Genomic DNA, 17,509 nt, shown 5'->3' on the forward strand with positions numbered 1-17,509 from the left:
AGAAACGATAGAGACCGGGGAGGGGAGAAGAAACGATAGAGACCGGGGAGGGGAGAAGAAACGATAGAGACCGGGGAGGGGAGAAGAAACGATAGAGACCGGGGAGGGGAGAAGAAACGATAGAGACCGGGGAGGGGAGAAGAAACGATAGAGACCGGGGAGGGGAGAAGAAACGATAGAGACCGGGGAGGGGAGAAGAAACGATAGAGACCGGGGAGGGGAGAAGAAACGATAGAGACCGGGGAGGGGAGAAGAAACGATAGAGACCGGGGAGGGGAGAAGAAACGATAGAGACCGGGGAGGGGAGAAGAAACGATAGAGACCGGGGAGGGGAGAAGAAACGATAGAGACCGGGGAGGGGAGAAGAAACGATAGAGACCGGGGAGGGGAGAAGAAACGATAGAGACCGGGGAGGGGAGAAGAAACGATAGAGACCGGGGAGGGGAGAAGAAACGATAGAGACCGGGGAGGGGAGAAGAAACGATAGAGACCGGGGAGGGGAGAAGAAACGATAGAGACCGGGGAGGGGAGAAGAAACGATAGAGACCGGGGAGGGGAGAAGAAACGATAGAGACCGGGGAGGGGAGAAGAAACGATAGAGACCGGGGAGGGGAGAAGAAACGATAGAGACCGGGGAGGGGAGAAGAAACGATAGAGACCGGGGAGGGGAGAAGAAACGATAGAGACCGGGGAGGGGAGAAGAAACGATAGAGACCGGGGAGGGGAGAAGAAACGATAGAGACCGGGGAGGGGAGAAGAAACGATAGAGACCGGGGAGGGGAGAAGAAACGATAGAGACCGGGGAGGGGAGAAGAAACGATAGAGACCGGGGAGGGGAGAAGAAACGATAGAGACCGGGGAGGGGAGAAGAAACGATAGAGACCGGGGAGGGGAGAAGAAACGATAGAGACCGGGGAGGGGAGAAGAAACGATAGAGACCGGGGAGGGGAGAAGAAACGATAGAGACCGGGGAGGGGAGAAGAAACGATAGAGACCGGGGAGGGGAGAAGAAACGATAGAGACCGGGGAGGGGAGAAGAAACGATAGAGACCGGGGAGGGGAGAAGAAACGATAGAGACCGGGGAGGGGAGAAGAAACGATAGAGACCGGGGAGGGGAGAAGAAACGATAGAGACCGGGGAGGGGAGAAGAAACGATAGAGACTGGGGAGGGGAGAAGAAAGGATTTACATGAAAAAAAATATTCGTCTTAGTAATTTTTGCATTTTCGAATAAAATGAAATTTCGTATTCTCATATCTTCCAAAAAGACTTACTGCGTATATTAAAAAGGCAAACTTTACCATTAGTGACATAAATTATTTTAACTTTGTAATTAATCAAAAACAATAGCAAATGTTAAAATAGTATATCTGAACTGCTTCTTAAAGGTTTAGAATAAAATTAGTGCACAAGTGTGTGTGTGTTTGTGTGTGTGTGTGTGTGTGTGTGTGTGTGTGTGTGTGTGTGATATCTAGTCGCGGAACAATCTACCAAACTACTGACCGTCAATTTTTGATCTTGAAACTTGATATATAGAGGATTCGGATCTGTAATAGATGTGATTCGTTTTTTTTTTTAGCCAGTAAAATAGCTACTGAGGAGTCAAAATTAAATTGGAACTTGGTAGACACAAGTCGAATAAACGTTACTTCTACGCATGCACAAATATATACTTATACCTTTAACAACATTTTTTTTTTTTCTAAATTTTATATTCGTGTGGACTTAACTCGGATGGTAATAAATAATGCCGGAGAGCTAGGTGAGATGTTTTGGTTTGGATTCTAGCTGATGGAACCCAAGTCATTTTTATTTATTTTATCAAACTTTTGAACTCACGCTGGATACAATATAGAGAATTTGAACTATAATACGAAATCTGCATGAATTAAAATATGTTTAAGCATACTTCGTGCCCGGGCAAAGCCGAGTGATCCGCTATAAACCTTCCAACCTACTCTTTCATTTTCCTCCTCACTCGATGATTCGACACGGAATCGAAAACGTTTGTGATACATATGAAATTTACATTATGTTTTGATTTTCACAAAAGTTTTTTAAACGTTATATAATTAAATACAATCTTATTTTTAACAACGATGGCATGAACGTTTTGAAGCATTAAAAAAAGTTTTAAACATTTTTTTCGTCTTGAGCGATAAACAAAAATAAAATAAAATAAAATAAACAATAAAAAAAAAATGGTTCTATGAGACATACAAAATCTGGAACGATGAGCAATGAAACGAATTAGTATTCCGAATTTTCCTGGGATAATGAAAGCGTTCACATTAAAGTTTCGTTTTGTTTTTTATATATATTTATCGTCCGGTTTCACTAAAACCGGATTTTTTTTTTTTTTTTTTTTTTTTTTTTTTTTTGTCTTACGTAGTTTTAATGATTTTAATTGATATATAAAAAGTTTTCACGAGCGATTTACAAAAACAAACAACATTATGTTTTTCATTCTTTTTTGGGGGGATCAATTATAGAACTTGTGTAGTTTAACAGGCCGCCCCAGCACCAACCCTACCCACCTCGCGCTTCCTCACTAATGTAAACAGAATTTTTGTGAAATGTCAAACGGTATTCTACTCGGAAATGTCGGCGAGTTACTTACGGAAAAACGGTTAATTAAACTGCAGAAGCACCTGTTAAACTACACAAATTCTACCCCCCCCAAACAATTAGTATGAAAGGCATGTAAACCGCTCGTGAAAACTTATAGATCAATTAAAAAGCATTAAAAAAAAAAAACTATCTAAGACAAAAAAAAAAAACTACGTAAGACAAAAAAAAAAACTACGTAAGACAAAAAAAAAAAAACTACGTAAGACAAAAAAAAAAAAAACTACGTAAGACAAAAAAAAAAAAACTACGTAAGACAAAAAAAAAAAAAACTACGTAAGACAAAAAAAAAAAAAACTACGTAAGACAAAAAAAAACTACGTAAGACAAAAAAAAACTACGTAAGACAAAAAAAAAACAAAAAAAACTACGTAAGACAAAAAAAAAAAAAAAAACTACGTAAGACAAAAAAAAAAAAAAAAAAAAAAAAAACTACGTAAGACAAAAAAACAAAAAAAAACTACGTAAGACAAAAAAAAAAAAAAAAAAAAAAACTACGTAAGACAAAAAAAAAAAAAAAACTACGTAAGACAAAAAAAAAAAAAAAAAACTACGTAAGACAAAAAAAAAAAAAAAAAACTACGTAAGACAAAAAAAAAAAAAAACTACGTAAGACAAAAAAAAAAAAAAACTACGTAAGACAAAAAAAAAAAAAACTACGTAAGACAAAAAAAAAAAAACTACGTAAGACAAAAAAAAAACTACGTAAGACAAAAAAAAAAAAACTACGTAAGACAAAAAAAAAAAACTACGTAAGACAAAAAAAAAAAACTACGTAAGACAAAAAAAAACAAAAAAAAACTACGTAAGACAAAAAAAAAAAAAAAACTACGTAAGACAAAAAAAAAAAAAAAAAAAAAACTACGTAAGACAAAAAAAAAAAAAAAAAACTACGTAAGACAAAAAAAAAAAAAAAAAACTACGTAAGACAAAAAAAAAAAAAAAAAAAAAAAACTACGTAAGACAAAAAAAAAAAAATTTATTTCAAATGGCCGCTTAAAGATTCCTACACTTCACTACGCCCCTTCCCCTTCACATGCGAACGTATCATGTAAGAAAAACACTACCGAAGGCGGTGAAATGGCACAAAATTATCCCAAGGTCCAGGGGTTCATACCATGCAAACGGTAAATTTGCGATGGGTTTGATTATCAGATTCGTTGTCAGCGACCTTGAATACTCCTCAAAAACAAATTAGAGTGATCGGTGTTCTGTGGTAGCGTAAGGCTAATATTTATCATTAATAATAAAGAGTTCTTATTTTGGAATGAAGTCATCCTTGAAACATTAAATTGGTAAATATGGCAAAACATCCGAGAATCGCGCGACTTCTGCACGTTTTAAACCAATTGCTTTTATAGTTTTTAAAGTCCCCGGATTCACGAAATTAAATTAGTTATTTCTTTACGATTACTACCGTTTCCACCTCATTTCCGGTTACCCCCCCCCCCATGTTAAGAATGTTTTTGTTTTTGCAGTAATCGTAAAAAACAAACAAACATATATATATATATATATATATATATATATATATATATATATATACATTATATATACATTATATATATATATGTGTATATATATATATATATATATATATATATATATATATATATATATATATAACAATTGGTTTAAATTTTACGGAAGTAACCGGAAGTTGTGTTCCTCGGCTGTTCTGCTCTATTTACCACACATCTAACAAAAACATTTAATATACGTCTTGCAGATTTTTGGTTTTTGTCCAAAATTCACCCTATATACAGAAAAATCTTTATGGTGTACATACACATGATGGAACCAAAATATCATATTCCAAAAATCATAAATCATTAAGTAGTTTTATTTTTATAAAGAAAATCGTTTTTTACTTGGAAATCGTAGGCCATTACAAAGCTGATCTCACAAATTTGAATTATTGTTGATCTATCTCCCTTTTGTTTCTTTGAGATGGTAATGCGAGCGAGGCAGTCCCATCTCGCTTACTCATAAAATTTTATTTTCTAAGTTATAAACAAAAAACTACTTTATCGATTTACGTGATTTTTGGAATATAAACATTTTCGTTTCGTCCAAGGTACATAAATCATAAATTTTTTTTTTTTTGGTGCTTGTTAAGGTAGAGTCGACAGATCGGATTTTTAAATATGTGGTTCTAATTAAAATAATTAAAAAAAATACTTAATTGTAATGTCGAAAATATTAATATATCCAAAAATTACGAAAATTCATCTAGTAGAACAATTACTATTGTTTTTAGTAAAGAAAAAAAAGTGTAAAGCTAAAATGTTGGTCGCCATTAAAGTGATGAAAGGGGAGATATATTATGTCCCCTGTATTTGCAATCTTCAAGGTGCTCACATCTAAGAAAAATGCGAGTTTTGCCAATTTTCCGTAAAAATTACTTTTAACTAAATTTTCTACTCGAATTTTCGTAAATTTTTGGATATATTACTATTTTCGACATGACAAGAACTGTATTTGCTTAATCTCATATTTTTATAATTTATTCATAAATATTTTTAAAAAATCGATCTGTCGACTATTTTAGCCAGCACCAGATTTTTTAATTTGTTTTTAATATGAGGGGGAAGTCTGGATAAGAACTTTCATTTCATTTTATCGTATAAAACAAATCGCCATGATGTCCAAATAATTTATTTATTATTATTATTTATTTTTTTTTTTGGATTGACAATAATAAATAAAAATGGACTCTAAGATAAAACGTGCGATTTTATCTTCTATAATATAAATATTATAAATCTCAGCTGTCTGTTTAAATGTATGCATATGTATGCCTAAAACTTTCGACAGAGGTGACGGATTTTCACGAGATCGTTATTTTTTTTTGAAGCTCGTCCCTTCGGACAACAAATATCGAAAAATTCGCCAAAAACAGATTCCTTCACCCTCAACTGAGCACTTTCCTACAAGGAGGGGTCGCTTTTTTCGCAAATATTTTCAAAAGTTATCCCCTCTTTCCGATTGACTAGCCTTAATTTAAACTTTCGCCACTTCCGGTTTTGCGATGGACGCAGCGGCAAAGATATCAGATTTTATCGCGTTCTTTTTCTCCTTCGCGGTACGGGTTCAAGCCTGCCTGCCTACTACCACTTTTTTTTTTTTTTTTTTTTTTTGCTCAACACACCTTGCAACGCCGGGCACCCAGGCAAATAAATAAAAATGGACTCCAAGAGAGAGGCGGGAGGAAGTCTTGTATTGTTTAAGGAACCTCAAAACTGCGACTTTATATATAAAAAAACGTAAGCCAAGTTCGACAGAGCAAAGGCGATTTTTTTTTTATTTTTTATATACGTTAAAACAAAATCATAAAAATATATATAATTTATTTCCCAAAAAAAAAGGGGTCAGTTGCAATAATGACTATCGTTTAATAATTTGACATCGTTGTTAAGCAGGTGGAGGGAGGACAGGACATTTTTCAGATTTCATTTTGTTGACATTTTTATTTTCAATCAATCTAGAAATATCAAAATTTACTGTTTTTTTTAATTAGTTAAAAAGAAAAAACGTTTATTATCTAGAAATGGTGGCTCGTTCGAGAAGTGTCGCGTTTTTTTGAATTTAAAATGTTTTTGTTTTCTATTACATTTGGTAATTTTCTAGGATAGTTATATAAAAAAAGGGGGGGAGGAGGGATAAATACACAAATGTTACCAAAGGGAAAGTAGATTACCGGGATAAGTTTTGTGTTTTAACTTATTTTAAAGTGTTTTTATCTAAAATAAATGTAAAGCTTGTAGAGTTTTAAAAAAAAAAGTTTCATTCGAGCCTCGAATATTGCTCACAAATATCGAAAAATTTGTCTGTGCTCGTAAAACAATTAATACAATACTAACAGAAATTTAAATTTATTGGAGGTATTTCTTTCAAGAGTTTGATTTTCGATTTCTGAGCGATTATCGAGTCTCGACGATGGCTCGAACGAAACAGTTGTCTTACATTATCTTTAGTTAAAAAGACACTAACAATAAGTTAAAACCTAGGTTACTCTTCTACGTACCTGGGTAAGTTATCTTGCCTTTGGTAATTTTTTATATTACCTTTTCATCCCTGTTTTGTTGTGTTAACTATTCTGAAAAACTACCTTATGTTTTGGAGATATGATCAAAAATTACTTTCCATTAAGGCTTCAAAGTCATTTTTAAAAGTCGAAATTTACAAAGTAAATACCGCCGACTGCCACTTTTTCAATAGATATATATATATATATATATATATATATATATATATATATATATATATATATATAAAATTGAATTAAAAATAAAAATTATGTAAAAATAAAATTACAAAATATTTTGAAATTTAATAAGCGGTCATGAGAAATTCGACAGAGTTTAAAGTCTTTAAATTGCCGCATAGAAACAATGTCTCGCTAGAATCAGTTTAAATGCAAAAGTCAAGTATTACGGTTCATGTGTGCTTATAAAGCAAAGAACTCGTCTCTTGTACGGTATGGAAAAGAATAAAATCGTAAGTTGAAACAATTCGAACATTCAAGTATTATTTTCAAATCGTTTTACGAACACAGAGACAAAGTATCTTGGAATTGACAGTTAAAAAGATACAAAGTCACTTAACATTTACAAGGGTCACGAAGACATAGCGACCTTTTTGCTATTTTGTATATAATCTATATATCTATAAAAGTGAACGTGTCTGTCTGTCTGTGTACATTTCCCTACGCAATAATTCTGTCAATTTTTAGTCTATAGACTCGAAATTTGAAATACCGGGTACTGAGATTTGGGAAAATCGATGTGACGGGTGTCAGTCAGAAATTTGGCTGTTAAGGGGTCAAATTTCAACGATTTGACCTTTAAGAACTCTACCAAACTCCTCCGACAATTTTGGGTCTAGACACTTGAAATTTTAGATATAGGTTCCTTGAACCTGGATCTAACTTAATAAAGTGATTTGAGCCCGAAACAATAAATTTTAAGGGGTCATAATAGGGGTCAAAGTTTTTTAAAAATTAACCATTTTTTTTGTTTTTTTTTTGCACAGCATACACCTCCAAACACCCGAGCAACGCCGGGCACCCCTGCTAGTAAAATACAAAAACGGGCCAACATGTTCGCGTTGTAAGCTTGGAAATATCTAGTGATTTTAACACCTTTAAATTGCTGAACGCAAAAACATTTCTGGCCAGAACTGGAATACGATTTTGTTCTTTTGGATTTCACAACATATCAACCATTGTTGATCATTTTATGTTTGTCTTTTAAGCGTTGTATGATTAGCAGGCCATCTTTCTAATTTAGTACTAACAAGGCTCAACGTCGTTTTAATTTCGGTAATCTGATGTGTAGTTCTTGAAGGAGCCACTATTCTAGTAAAGAGGAGGGGGCGAAAAATCTTATAATACAAAAACGCCTGGAGAGCGGTAGGGGGACTAAATTGCAAGATGAAGACTTTAGGGGGGGGGGTAAATGCTTATCCAGAGAAGTTACCGTGCTATTTTTAATAGTATTTTCGATAAAGATGCAACATCTTTCCACCCAAAAAATCCTTTAAAATTACCACTTTATAGGTTTTCGAGTATGCTGAAAACGAATATCGCATTTAAATTTTCCGCAAAGATCTTTTCCAGATATTAAGCAATGTAATTCTTAATGTTATAAGTGGTGACTGGTGACCAGTGTGTACGCGTAAGCGTATGCATATTTTTGTGCGGAAAACTACTTATTTGCGGAAAATTTAAAAGGTGATATTCGTTTTAAGCATACCCAAAAACCCACAATTACTAAATGAGCCTCCTAAAAAAAAAAAAAAAATTACCAGACCCCCCCCCACACCTTCCACACACGGGTGGCCATGAAGTGAGTGCTCATTATAAGTTGAATTAATATACAAAAGTGATCCCCCACTTTTTAAAACTATAATTTCTTCATATCTTGGAAACTTGTTTCCTGGAAGTTTAACAGCGCCCCCGAAAACCTAAAATAAATGAAGAATTTTTTGAGGGTGGAAAGATACTGCACCTTTACCGTACATTTACTTACAAAACACCCTCCCCATGTTAAGAATGAGTTTCTAAATAACATTTCAGTACGGTAACTTGTCTACATAAGTTTCCAAAATAAACTTACATTTGCAATAATTCCAATTCTTTGTTTTAATAAAAAAATCTTTTAATAAAAAAAATCTTGATTTGCAATTACAGAAAAATAAAATCCGTGAAAATGCCGAAAAATTCACCTTAGAAGTTAAAAATCGCGCACACACAAAAAAAAAAAAAAAAAAAAAAAAAAAAGCCAACCAGAATCAAAAATCTGACCATTTTTGTTATAGTTTGCTTTACACTTTTTATGTAAAACTTTTAATTTGAAAAATAAATGTTCTGCATCGATGAAGTTTTTTTTTTTTTTTCATTCATAAAAAAAAAGGAGGGTAAATAAGGCTTCGTAATCAATCGTGCGAAAAATGACGCAAATAACTAAAAACAAAATCAAACTAAACATTATTTTGATTGTTAGGCTTTTTAATGACTTTCTTTTAACTTGTGAGGCGAACTTTTTTTTTTTTTTTTTTTTTTTTTTTACAGTTTTTAAGTCACCATAACTTATTTGACTGACGAAGATAATTCGATTCAATAATGTGTTATCTTCATTGTGTGTGTGAGTTTATTTTCGTAATATTGCGTTGTAATTTGGCTTTCAAGCGCACTTGATGCGTATTTTATCTGTGTGTGTGTGAAAAGGTATTCGAGAGTGATAACTAAAGTAGAGTGCTCAATAGAAGAGCAAGACATTTTTTTATTAATATAAACAAATCTGACTGGTTACGATACTGAACATGCAAATGTTTTGGACAAATGATCAGTTAAAACCAGAAGGCCTCGTCAGGCGACTTAAATGGAAAGCAAATACAGTAACCCGGATATAAGAGACCATAATAAAAGAAAATGGATATAAGAAATTTTTCTCTGGTTCCAAATTAGAGCCTGTGTTCATGTACAGTGTAACCCGGATATAAGAACCCCCTCATATAAGAGAACTGTAAGGCCTGAGAATAACTCATATACTGTATTTATTAAGTAGTTTGACGAAGACTCGGTTTTAGCCGACCATTTGTCCGAAACTTTAGCATGTCAATTGTCGCGACCATGTAAATTTGTATCAAATTATATATAGATAGATAGATGATGTTCCTAAGACGATATATTTCCATTTTTCTATAAACTAGTGGAAGCTGTCGAGAAGTATCTGAAGAGGCTCGTTCTAGGGCAAAATGGTTTGGGTTTGTTTTTTTGTTTGTTTTTTTTATCTCCATTTTTTTTTTTTTTTAACTTTATTTTTGCCCTGTATTGAGCTAAAAAAATCTACCAGAAAGACTTAATTCTTTATAGATCCAACAAAGAAGCCCTTCATTAACTATGAAATTGACCTTTAACGGTCCCGAACAAATACATCTATTATATATGGCTAATGTTCTTGATAAAAATTGTAACATAATAAAATAAATTAAACCTGTATTTCCTTGACCCTAAGTCCGACTGGCAAGGCGAAAAAATAAATAAGATGGAAAAGTGCACACGACTTTGGCGTCACCACGGGATCGTTAAAAGTTCATTTCAACACTCGTTTACAAAAAAAGTTAAAATATATTTTTTTAAATTGTGATAGTAATGTTACCGAATTCTTGTTAACCAAAGATTATGGCTACTCAGAGTTTAAAATACAAAACAGACATTTTTGTTGTCCTGTCAACCAGACGGCGGGGGGAGGGGGGCATCTCACAAAAGGTGCAGCATCCAAGAAGGTTTTTTCGACATGCGGTTTTTTGTTCTGTATCACATTAAATACACACATGTATAGTTTGCGTTAGGGGAGAGAGAGAGAGTAAATAAAAAGGGGGGGATAAGGAAGGGGGATGGGCAAGATGGAGAAATAAAGAAACCGTTTCGATTTGGTTTTCTTTTTGTTGTCTTTGTTTTAAAGAACAGATTTTTCGGTTCAAATGTAAATAAATACAGAAAAAAAAAATTGTAATTTTTCGCTCATTTCTCCACAAATTTCAGATAAAATCAATTCTTGGTACCATCGGAAAATTAGAACTAATAATATATATATATATATATATATATATATATATATATATAAGAAACTTTTAAACATTTTATTCATGGTGACATTTATTGTGTGGATTTCTACCAGTATTTTGTTTAATTTTCGCTTTTTGAATGATTATTGAGACTCGCCAGCTAGCTTGCCGTCTCGTGTCGGCCATTCCTTTTTCTAGCTTAAGACTCTGCACACTACTATTTCAAAGTAAATAAACGCTTTAAAATACGTTAAAACACACACAAGACTTACCCAAGTAGGTAAAAGAGGACTTATATTACCTTTGGTAACATTTGTTTGTTTGGTTGTTTTCAAAAACCTTTTTGGTTTTGTTTTTACTGCAAAATTCCCAAAAATTCTGAGTTAACATTTTAATTTTTTTTTTTTTAACCAAATCTTTACGGTTGCGGCCATTTTTTTTTTTTTTTTTTTTTTTTTTTTTGATAATTAAATTATGGACTAGGTCTTTAACTATATTTGCATTTAAGTCCAGCAATGCAATATTTGCATATATTAAAATAGTTTTTTGTACAATAAATATTTTTTAAAAAGAAAAAAAACATGGCCGTCAGAAATTCAAAAATTAAAGTTTGATTTTTCAAGATTTGTTTAAACTCGATTAGAATTTTATCCCAAATTTTAGTAAAAAATTTAGCGACATAAAATTTTCCAACAGCATCTATACTAAATTAGTTTAAAATTTAAATCTTATGAAATGTTTTATAAAAATTATTTTAATAAATTTTAATTAAATAGAACTTTTGTTGCTTTTAACAAATTTAAACCGAATAAATTCGAAGTTCGGTACTTCTACACAATTTGATTTTTTTTACTCTAATAATCCATGTTCAGTTCGACAAAAAGCCGGCTTGGTTCATTTCAAATTCTTACAAGAATTCAAAGTTAATTTAGTTTTAATAATTTGCATTAAATATTTTTGGCGATAAAAGGACAGCCAGCGATTAAAGCATTAAATTAAAATTAGATTTAACATTTTATCAAATAAATTAGAATTTTATTTCAGGACAAAAAAAAAATAATTTAGAACCAAGAATCAATTTTACCAAAAAATGTAGAAACAAACAAAAAAAAAACATGAACGAAATAGGCGAGATAGTTCAACGGTCACTATAGTACAATTGAACCGGATTTTTTTTTTTTCCCCATCTTTTTATTTTTATTTATTTTTTTTTTTTTTCAGACATATGTATGTAATACGCAATAATTATTTCCTATCATTCTTTGAAAGCTTCAGGTAACGACGTGGAAAACTCTGGTTCTCCATCCAAACTGTACAATCGTTTCTTCTCCTCTGACAATTCTGGCGTTTCATGTTTACAACTCCAATGGTATACGATTTCCTGGTCGGAACACATGGTAATTTGGAACACCTCCTCCTGGTAAGCGTTCTTCAGGTATCTCCATAGTCCAGTCATGGTGGAAGGGATAAGAAAATTCTTGAAGGCCAGAGCTGCCACTCGGATGTGCTGCAGCTTAGGCAGCATGAGGCAGTCGAGGTGGGTCAGCTTATCGCCGCAGAGGAACCGATTGCCAGAGTCGACCATGTGGTCACTGACCCGCCACAGTTCAGAGATGAGGTGGTCTGGGGAGTCGCTCACCTGCTTAATGTAGTGGGCGAACTTGGAGAAGACGTCCAAGCAGACTGTATGCGCCCGCATGTCCGTGTAAGCGAGACTCGGCTCCGGGAAATTCTGGTCGATGTAAGAGACGATCTCCTCGTTCTCTGTAAGAACCTCGTCGCCGTGTTTGAGGACGGGTAGCCGGTTGGCGTGCTTACGGAACTCTGCCGGCGGCCGGCCCGGATCGATGATGACCACTTCGAAGAGCTTGCCGTCGTAGTCCTGCTCCTTCAAGGCCAATATCATGTGGATCTGTTGGCAGAACGGACAAGCGCCGAAGCACTTGCCGCTCTGGCCGGCCTTCACATACAACGTAAGCTCGGGTTCGGGTTTCGTGTGGTTCATATTTGGCAAGACGAAGGGTTTGTTTTTTTTTGTTGTTGTTTTTTTTTTTTTTTGTTTTTAGTTACAAAAAGAAAAGGGAGGGGAGAGAATGTTGCGTGAAAGAGTGGCGATAAAACGCCAGGAAAACAGCAGAATATTACTTAAAAATTAAGCTCGATGTTAACAGTATCCGAAGCTGAAAAGCTGGTTTTTGTTGTCAAGAATTGGTTTCGCCGTTTTTGTACACTTCATTTGTAACGAATCTTGCAGATCGGAAAGAGAAATTCAACTGAAGGTTTTCTTCACCGGTCTTGAAATAAAACGCAGTGGAGGTAAGAGAAGGAACTAGAGAGAGAAAGGGATATCGGTAGAGATAGGGTGAGAGGGGGGGCTAGATATATAGAAAGAAAGAGAGATAGGGAAGGGGAGTCAATAAATGACTGCAACCAAGTCAGCGTATATACTACGCGGCCAGACAGAAAAAAAAAAAAAATAGACGCGCTTTTTAAGCTTTTTTTTTTTTTTTTTCCTTTTTACTGGAGTAATAGTAGCGTTATCATGGCGTTGGACTTTTAGCAGGAATTAAAAAAAAATAATCATCCGTAGAGTTTTGAAATAAATTCACATCCACGATAATGGTTTACTTATATTTTTCTTTTAAGTAAAAAAAAAAAAAAAAAAAAAAAATGGAAAACCTCGGAAAATTATTAAATCCCGTTTCGTTTTTTCCCCTTTTTAAGGGAATCCATAAAAAAAAAAATTAAAATAAAAAAAAAGGTAAGGTGTTTTCCTCTCCAAAAAGAAATTGGTGTTCAGTGTATAATCCACGTTACAAGGAAGGGGTTTTCTTTTGTTGAAAGCGTTTGTAAAGTCCGTCTCCACGAAAAGAATGGTAGCTATACTTTAATGGAGTCCAGTCAGAAAAAAAAAAAAAGAGAAGAGGCGGGGGATGCTACTGTTTTGAAATGAACTACCTTTGCAGCAACGGAGTGGGAATTGAACAGGAGGAGGGGATAGAGAGAAAGGTGCAGAGAGAGAGGGGGGAGGAGGGGGTGAATAAAAAGAGATGGGGGGTAAAGACTGAAAAGGGGTATAGAGAGAGGAGAGCGAGCAAAAAGAGAGGGAGGTGTAGAAAGACGTATAGAAGACGCCATCGTCGACGAAAAAACAGCAAACAAATAGAAAAACATCGTTGCAACAAAACGCACGCACTTGCTTACCCCCCCCTCCTTTCCATTTTTCGAACACCTCAGCGTTTAAAATTACCAACAATAACGCAATCGCTTTCCTACATTAATAAAAATCAACTGTATTTTCCTGGCATTGCCCAGATGGAGGGGTCGGGGAAAAAAAAAAAAAAACTACTGTAAAAGTCGCATAAAATTGGCTATAAGAAAATATTGCATCTTTTTATACATTGAGTTTTACAGAAGATGGGCGCAGGAGGACTGCAGGGTGCACACAATGAGTTTTAAAAAAAGTACGTGTTCCGACTTTGTATGGCACATGTGGTTGCAGGGTAGTTTTGAAACTTCACCGCCTCGCTCGAAATAGTAAAGGAGTCCCATCGTCCTAACTTTATTCTTGGAGGCATTAGACATCCTCCAAGTTCCAACTCACTTTTTTTCTCTCTTCCCACTAAAACCCCCACTCCAATTTAGAGATTGGCCGTTTTGTTTTCGGCACTAACAAACCGGAAAACACTGGGAGGTCAGCAATTAGCAAGACCCTTTATATTATCTGGTTTTGTAGTTTCTTGCTTTTTTTTTTTTTTTTTTTTTTTTTTTTTTTTTTAAGTCATACCACTCTGTCGTTCATATAGCTGTAAATAAGCGTTTTTTTTGTTTTTTTTGTTTTTTTTTATTATTTTTGCGTATTGCCATTTGGACATGAAGGCTACTAATTGGGATCATGTTTACAGGGTATTATGTGGGGGGAGTTAAATTGCAAGACGTCTGGCCACATTAGATTTCAATTTCTGCAAGTTAGTCAGAGAAGCAAGAAACAGGGATGGAATACCAAAATCTGTGGGAACGAGACTATTAGAGTAAAAGACTTTCCGTCATCTAGGAACCTCACTAGTGAAGGAGTGAGATTTTGCTATTTGTCAGATGTAGATCGATGGCGTGCACAAGTCCTACATCAGAGCACATGCTATTGAAATACTTGTAAAACAGGCGCAAGGATGCAACATTGCGGTGATGGGACAGTGGTTTGGCCGATAATGCGGGGTCTATTAGATTGAAGATTTTGGGGCCTCTACTCAAGAGGGAAAGGCTAGTGGTAGATGCACCAGCTCAGATGTGACAACAATACTCCATGCATGGGTGAATGGTGGCCTTGCAAAGGTACAGAATACTCTCAGTTGCAATAAGAATGGTTACGCAGCCGAGAGAAGATATACCAAAATTACTTGAAAACACTTTAGCAACAAAATCATACCCATTATTTCTGCAATTCAAACGGATTTATCGGAGATATGTACGTCAAGGGGGCACAAGTGCAACGAGTTCATCAGAGCACATTCCATTTAAATATTTGTAAAACACACAGATGCAACATTGCAGTGATGGGACAGGAGTTGGACGTTAGTTGACAAAGTGGGACCTATTCGATTGGAGACCTTTTGGACCCTACCTAAGAGGGATAGATTAGAGGTAGATGCACCAACTCTGACGTGGCAACAATACTCCATGCATGGCCGAATGGTGGCTGCACAGAGTTGTCCGATCGTAAAATACGCTAGAAATACTTTCATTTATACAGATTTAATATTTATTATTATAGAGCTAATACTCTATTGATTATTATATTGTACCCAATATCATAGTAGTGATTTCCAAATTGAAAAAAATATGACTGGAGTGTCATCAGCTAGAATCGAAACCAAAACCCATCTCTCCAGCATTATTCATTACCGTCCGACCTAAATCCATACAAAAACTTAACTTTGTTAAAAAGATATAAATGCAGAGAAATAACACGTTTAGTAGACTTACGCCTGCCAATATTTTTATCAGAAAAAAACTGAACCTGTTCCACAAGTCTAAATTCCCTATATTATCAGGGTTTCAAGTTTGTAGACAAAAATTGACAGCAATTTTGGTAGCAACCACTCTGCATGCAAACAGAGGTCACTTTTTACTCTTTTGGGAAATTTCACAGAAGATAAAGTTTAGAAGTAAGTGACCTTACAACATGTTGCAACCTATGTCGTAGCACAATCACGTTGACAGATCACCAAAATTAAGCAACGTTGAGTCTGGTCAGTACCAGATAGGTGACCATTTGGGAAGGCGAGGCGCTGTATGTACCGCGAGGTAAAATATCAGGTTGGGAAACTGGCATGATCTATCTTCCTCTCAAGGGAGATGGGCCTCTCTTAAGCCGTGGTAGGCAAGCCATCTAGTGATGGCGTCACGATAAAAAATACCCTTGATAGCTCTGGAGAAGCATCGAGTATTTAGCTACGGACAAGATTTGAATTACGCTACGAACTTGTGTAGGGAGTTCAAGCTCAGCTGCGGCCGCATGTTACGTTTACGTGCGACCTAGATCTATCTCGGAGGTCTGTTGAACATATGCGCTAAACGTGTCAAGAGTTGAGCCACCAATGCAGCCACTTTTATAGAAAAAAGAAAAAGGAAGCTGGGCACGTGATGAAATCACGTGAACACGTCATTCATGCACGTCTACAAATTTAATATAAGGCCATGGTTCCTCTGATCATCCCAGCTGTCATGGCAAGTAGGTACTTATTTTCAATAATATCAGGGTTTTAAGTTTGTAGACCAAAAATTGACAGTAGTTTGGCAGAGACTACTCTGCACGCAAACAAAAGGTCACTTTTTACTCTGGAGTGTGAATAATTTTTCTAGTGCAGTAGAGGGAGCCCACCTTTTTCACGGCAGCCTTGTTAATGTCCTCAATATATTCATTAAACACTGGGAATTTTCCAAATTAGTTGAGCCGATAGAGTAAATGCGGTATTATGGTAGAAGTGTCTGGCTTAAAAGATTATAGACTAGGACTACCACAGATCTCCCTCTGAAATTTATTGGCCTTGTGCCTAATTTGAGGAGCGAATCACCATAATGGTTCTGTTCAGTCATCCTCCCAAGTATTACCTCCTTAGGGACGGGGGGGAGGGGATTGGTTTATAGCCAATCGGTCCACCATATCTACATGTTTTCAAGTTTTATTAAAAGAAAAAAAAAAACAATCTCGGATCAGAAAGTATATACAGAAATTAATTTGAGGGGAATATTTATGCACACACCTACAGGTACAAAAAAAAAAAAAAAAAAAAAAAAAAAAAACTTAATTTTTTTATGAGGTATGTTCATTTAACTGACAGCACTTTGCTACTGCCCACCACAAATGTGCCTCAAAATATTTACAATTCATGGTGATGGAGCGATTTCAATATCCCCCCCCCCAATTCAGATTCTTTTTAAACTCATAATATTCTGCTTCTTTCTTTTCCGTATAAACACTTCATCAAATCTCCACACTAACGTAATGTACTTGCAATAACCCTTATCCCTGAGTGGCTTCCGGGCCTTGATAAGTGGTGACCACCGTGTAAAAAAAAAAAAAAAAAAAGTTATGCTTTGCAAAAGGTCCAATTGCTTAAAAAAAAAAATAAATAAATAAAAATAAAAATTTAAAAAAATAACCAAATTCGTGAAATTTAGCTTTACAAAGGCAAATCTTGCAACCACGAACAAGAATATAAGAGTGACTTTCCTTTGAGGTAGCTTTATATTTTTCGAGTGTGTGTGTTTGGATTCTTAATCCGGCAGGGAGATGTGATGCATCTAG

At 35.0% G+C, this 17,509-nt stretch overlaps 2 protein-coding genes across 2 annotated transcripts in view; both read right to left on the minus strand.

The window, feature by feature from the left end:
• Positions 1-17,509, minus strand: part of LOC145261053 (transcription initiation factor TFIID subunit 10-like) — a 225,167-nt gene that overhangs the window by 197,043 nt on the left and 10,615 nt on the right. The window lies entirely within an intron of this gene.
• On the minus strand, positions 5,962-16,726 carry LOC145261052 (chloride intracellular channel protein 5-like). Its single transcript, XM_080119214.1, has one exon. The coding sequence runs from the start codon at positions 12,704-12,706 to the stop codon at positions 11,957-11,959; it is 750 nt and encodes a 249-aa protein (XP_079975340.1). The 5' UTR covers positions 12,707-16,726; the 3' UTR covers positions 5,962-11,956.

This window comes from Euprymna scolopes, chromosome 37 (genome assembly GCF_053919585.1).
Source record: "Euprymna scolopes isolate OS-2025 chromosome 37, ASM5391958v1, whole genome shotgun sequence".
Taxonomy (NCBI): Eukaryota; Metazoa; Mollusca; class Cephalopoda; order Sepiida; family Sepiolidae; genus Euprymna; species Euprymna scolopes.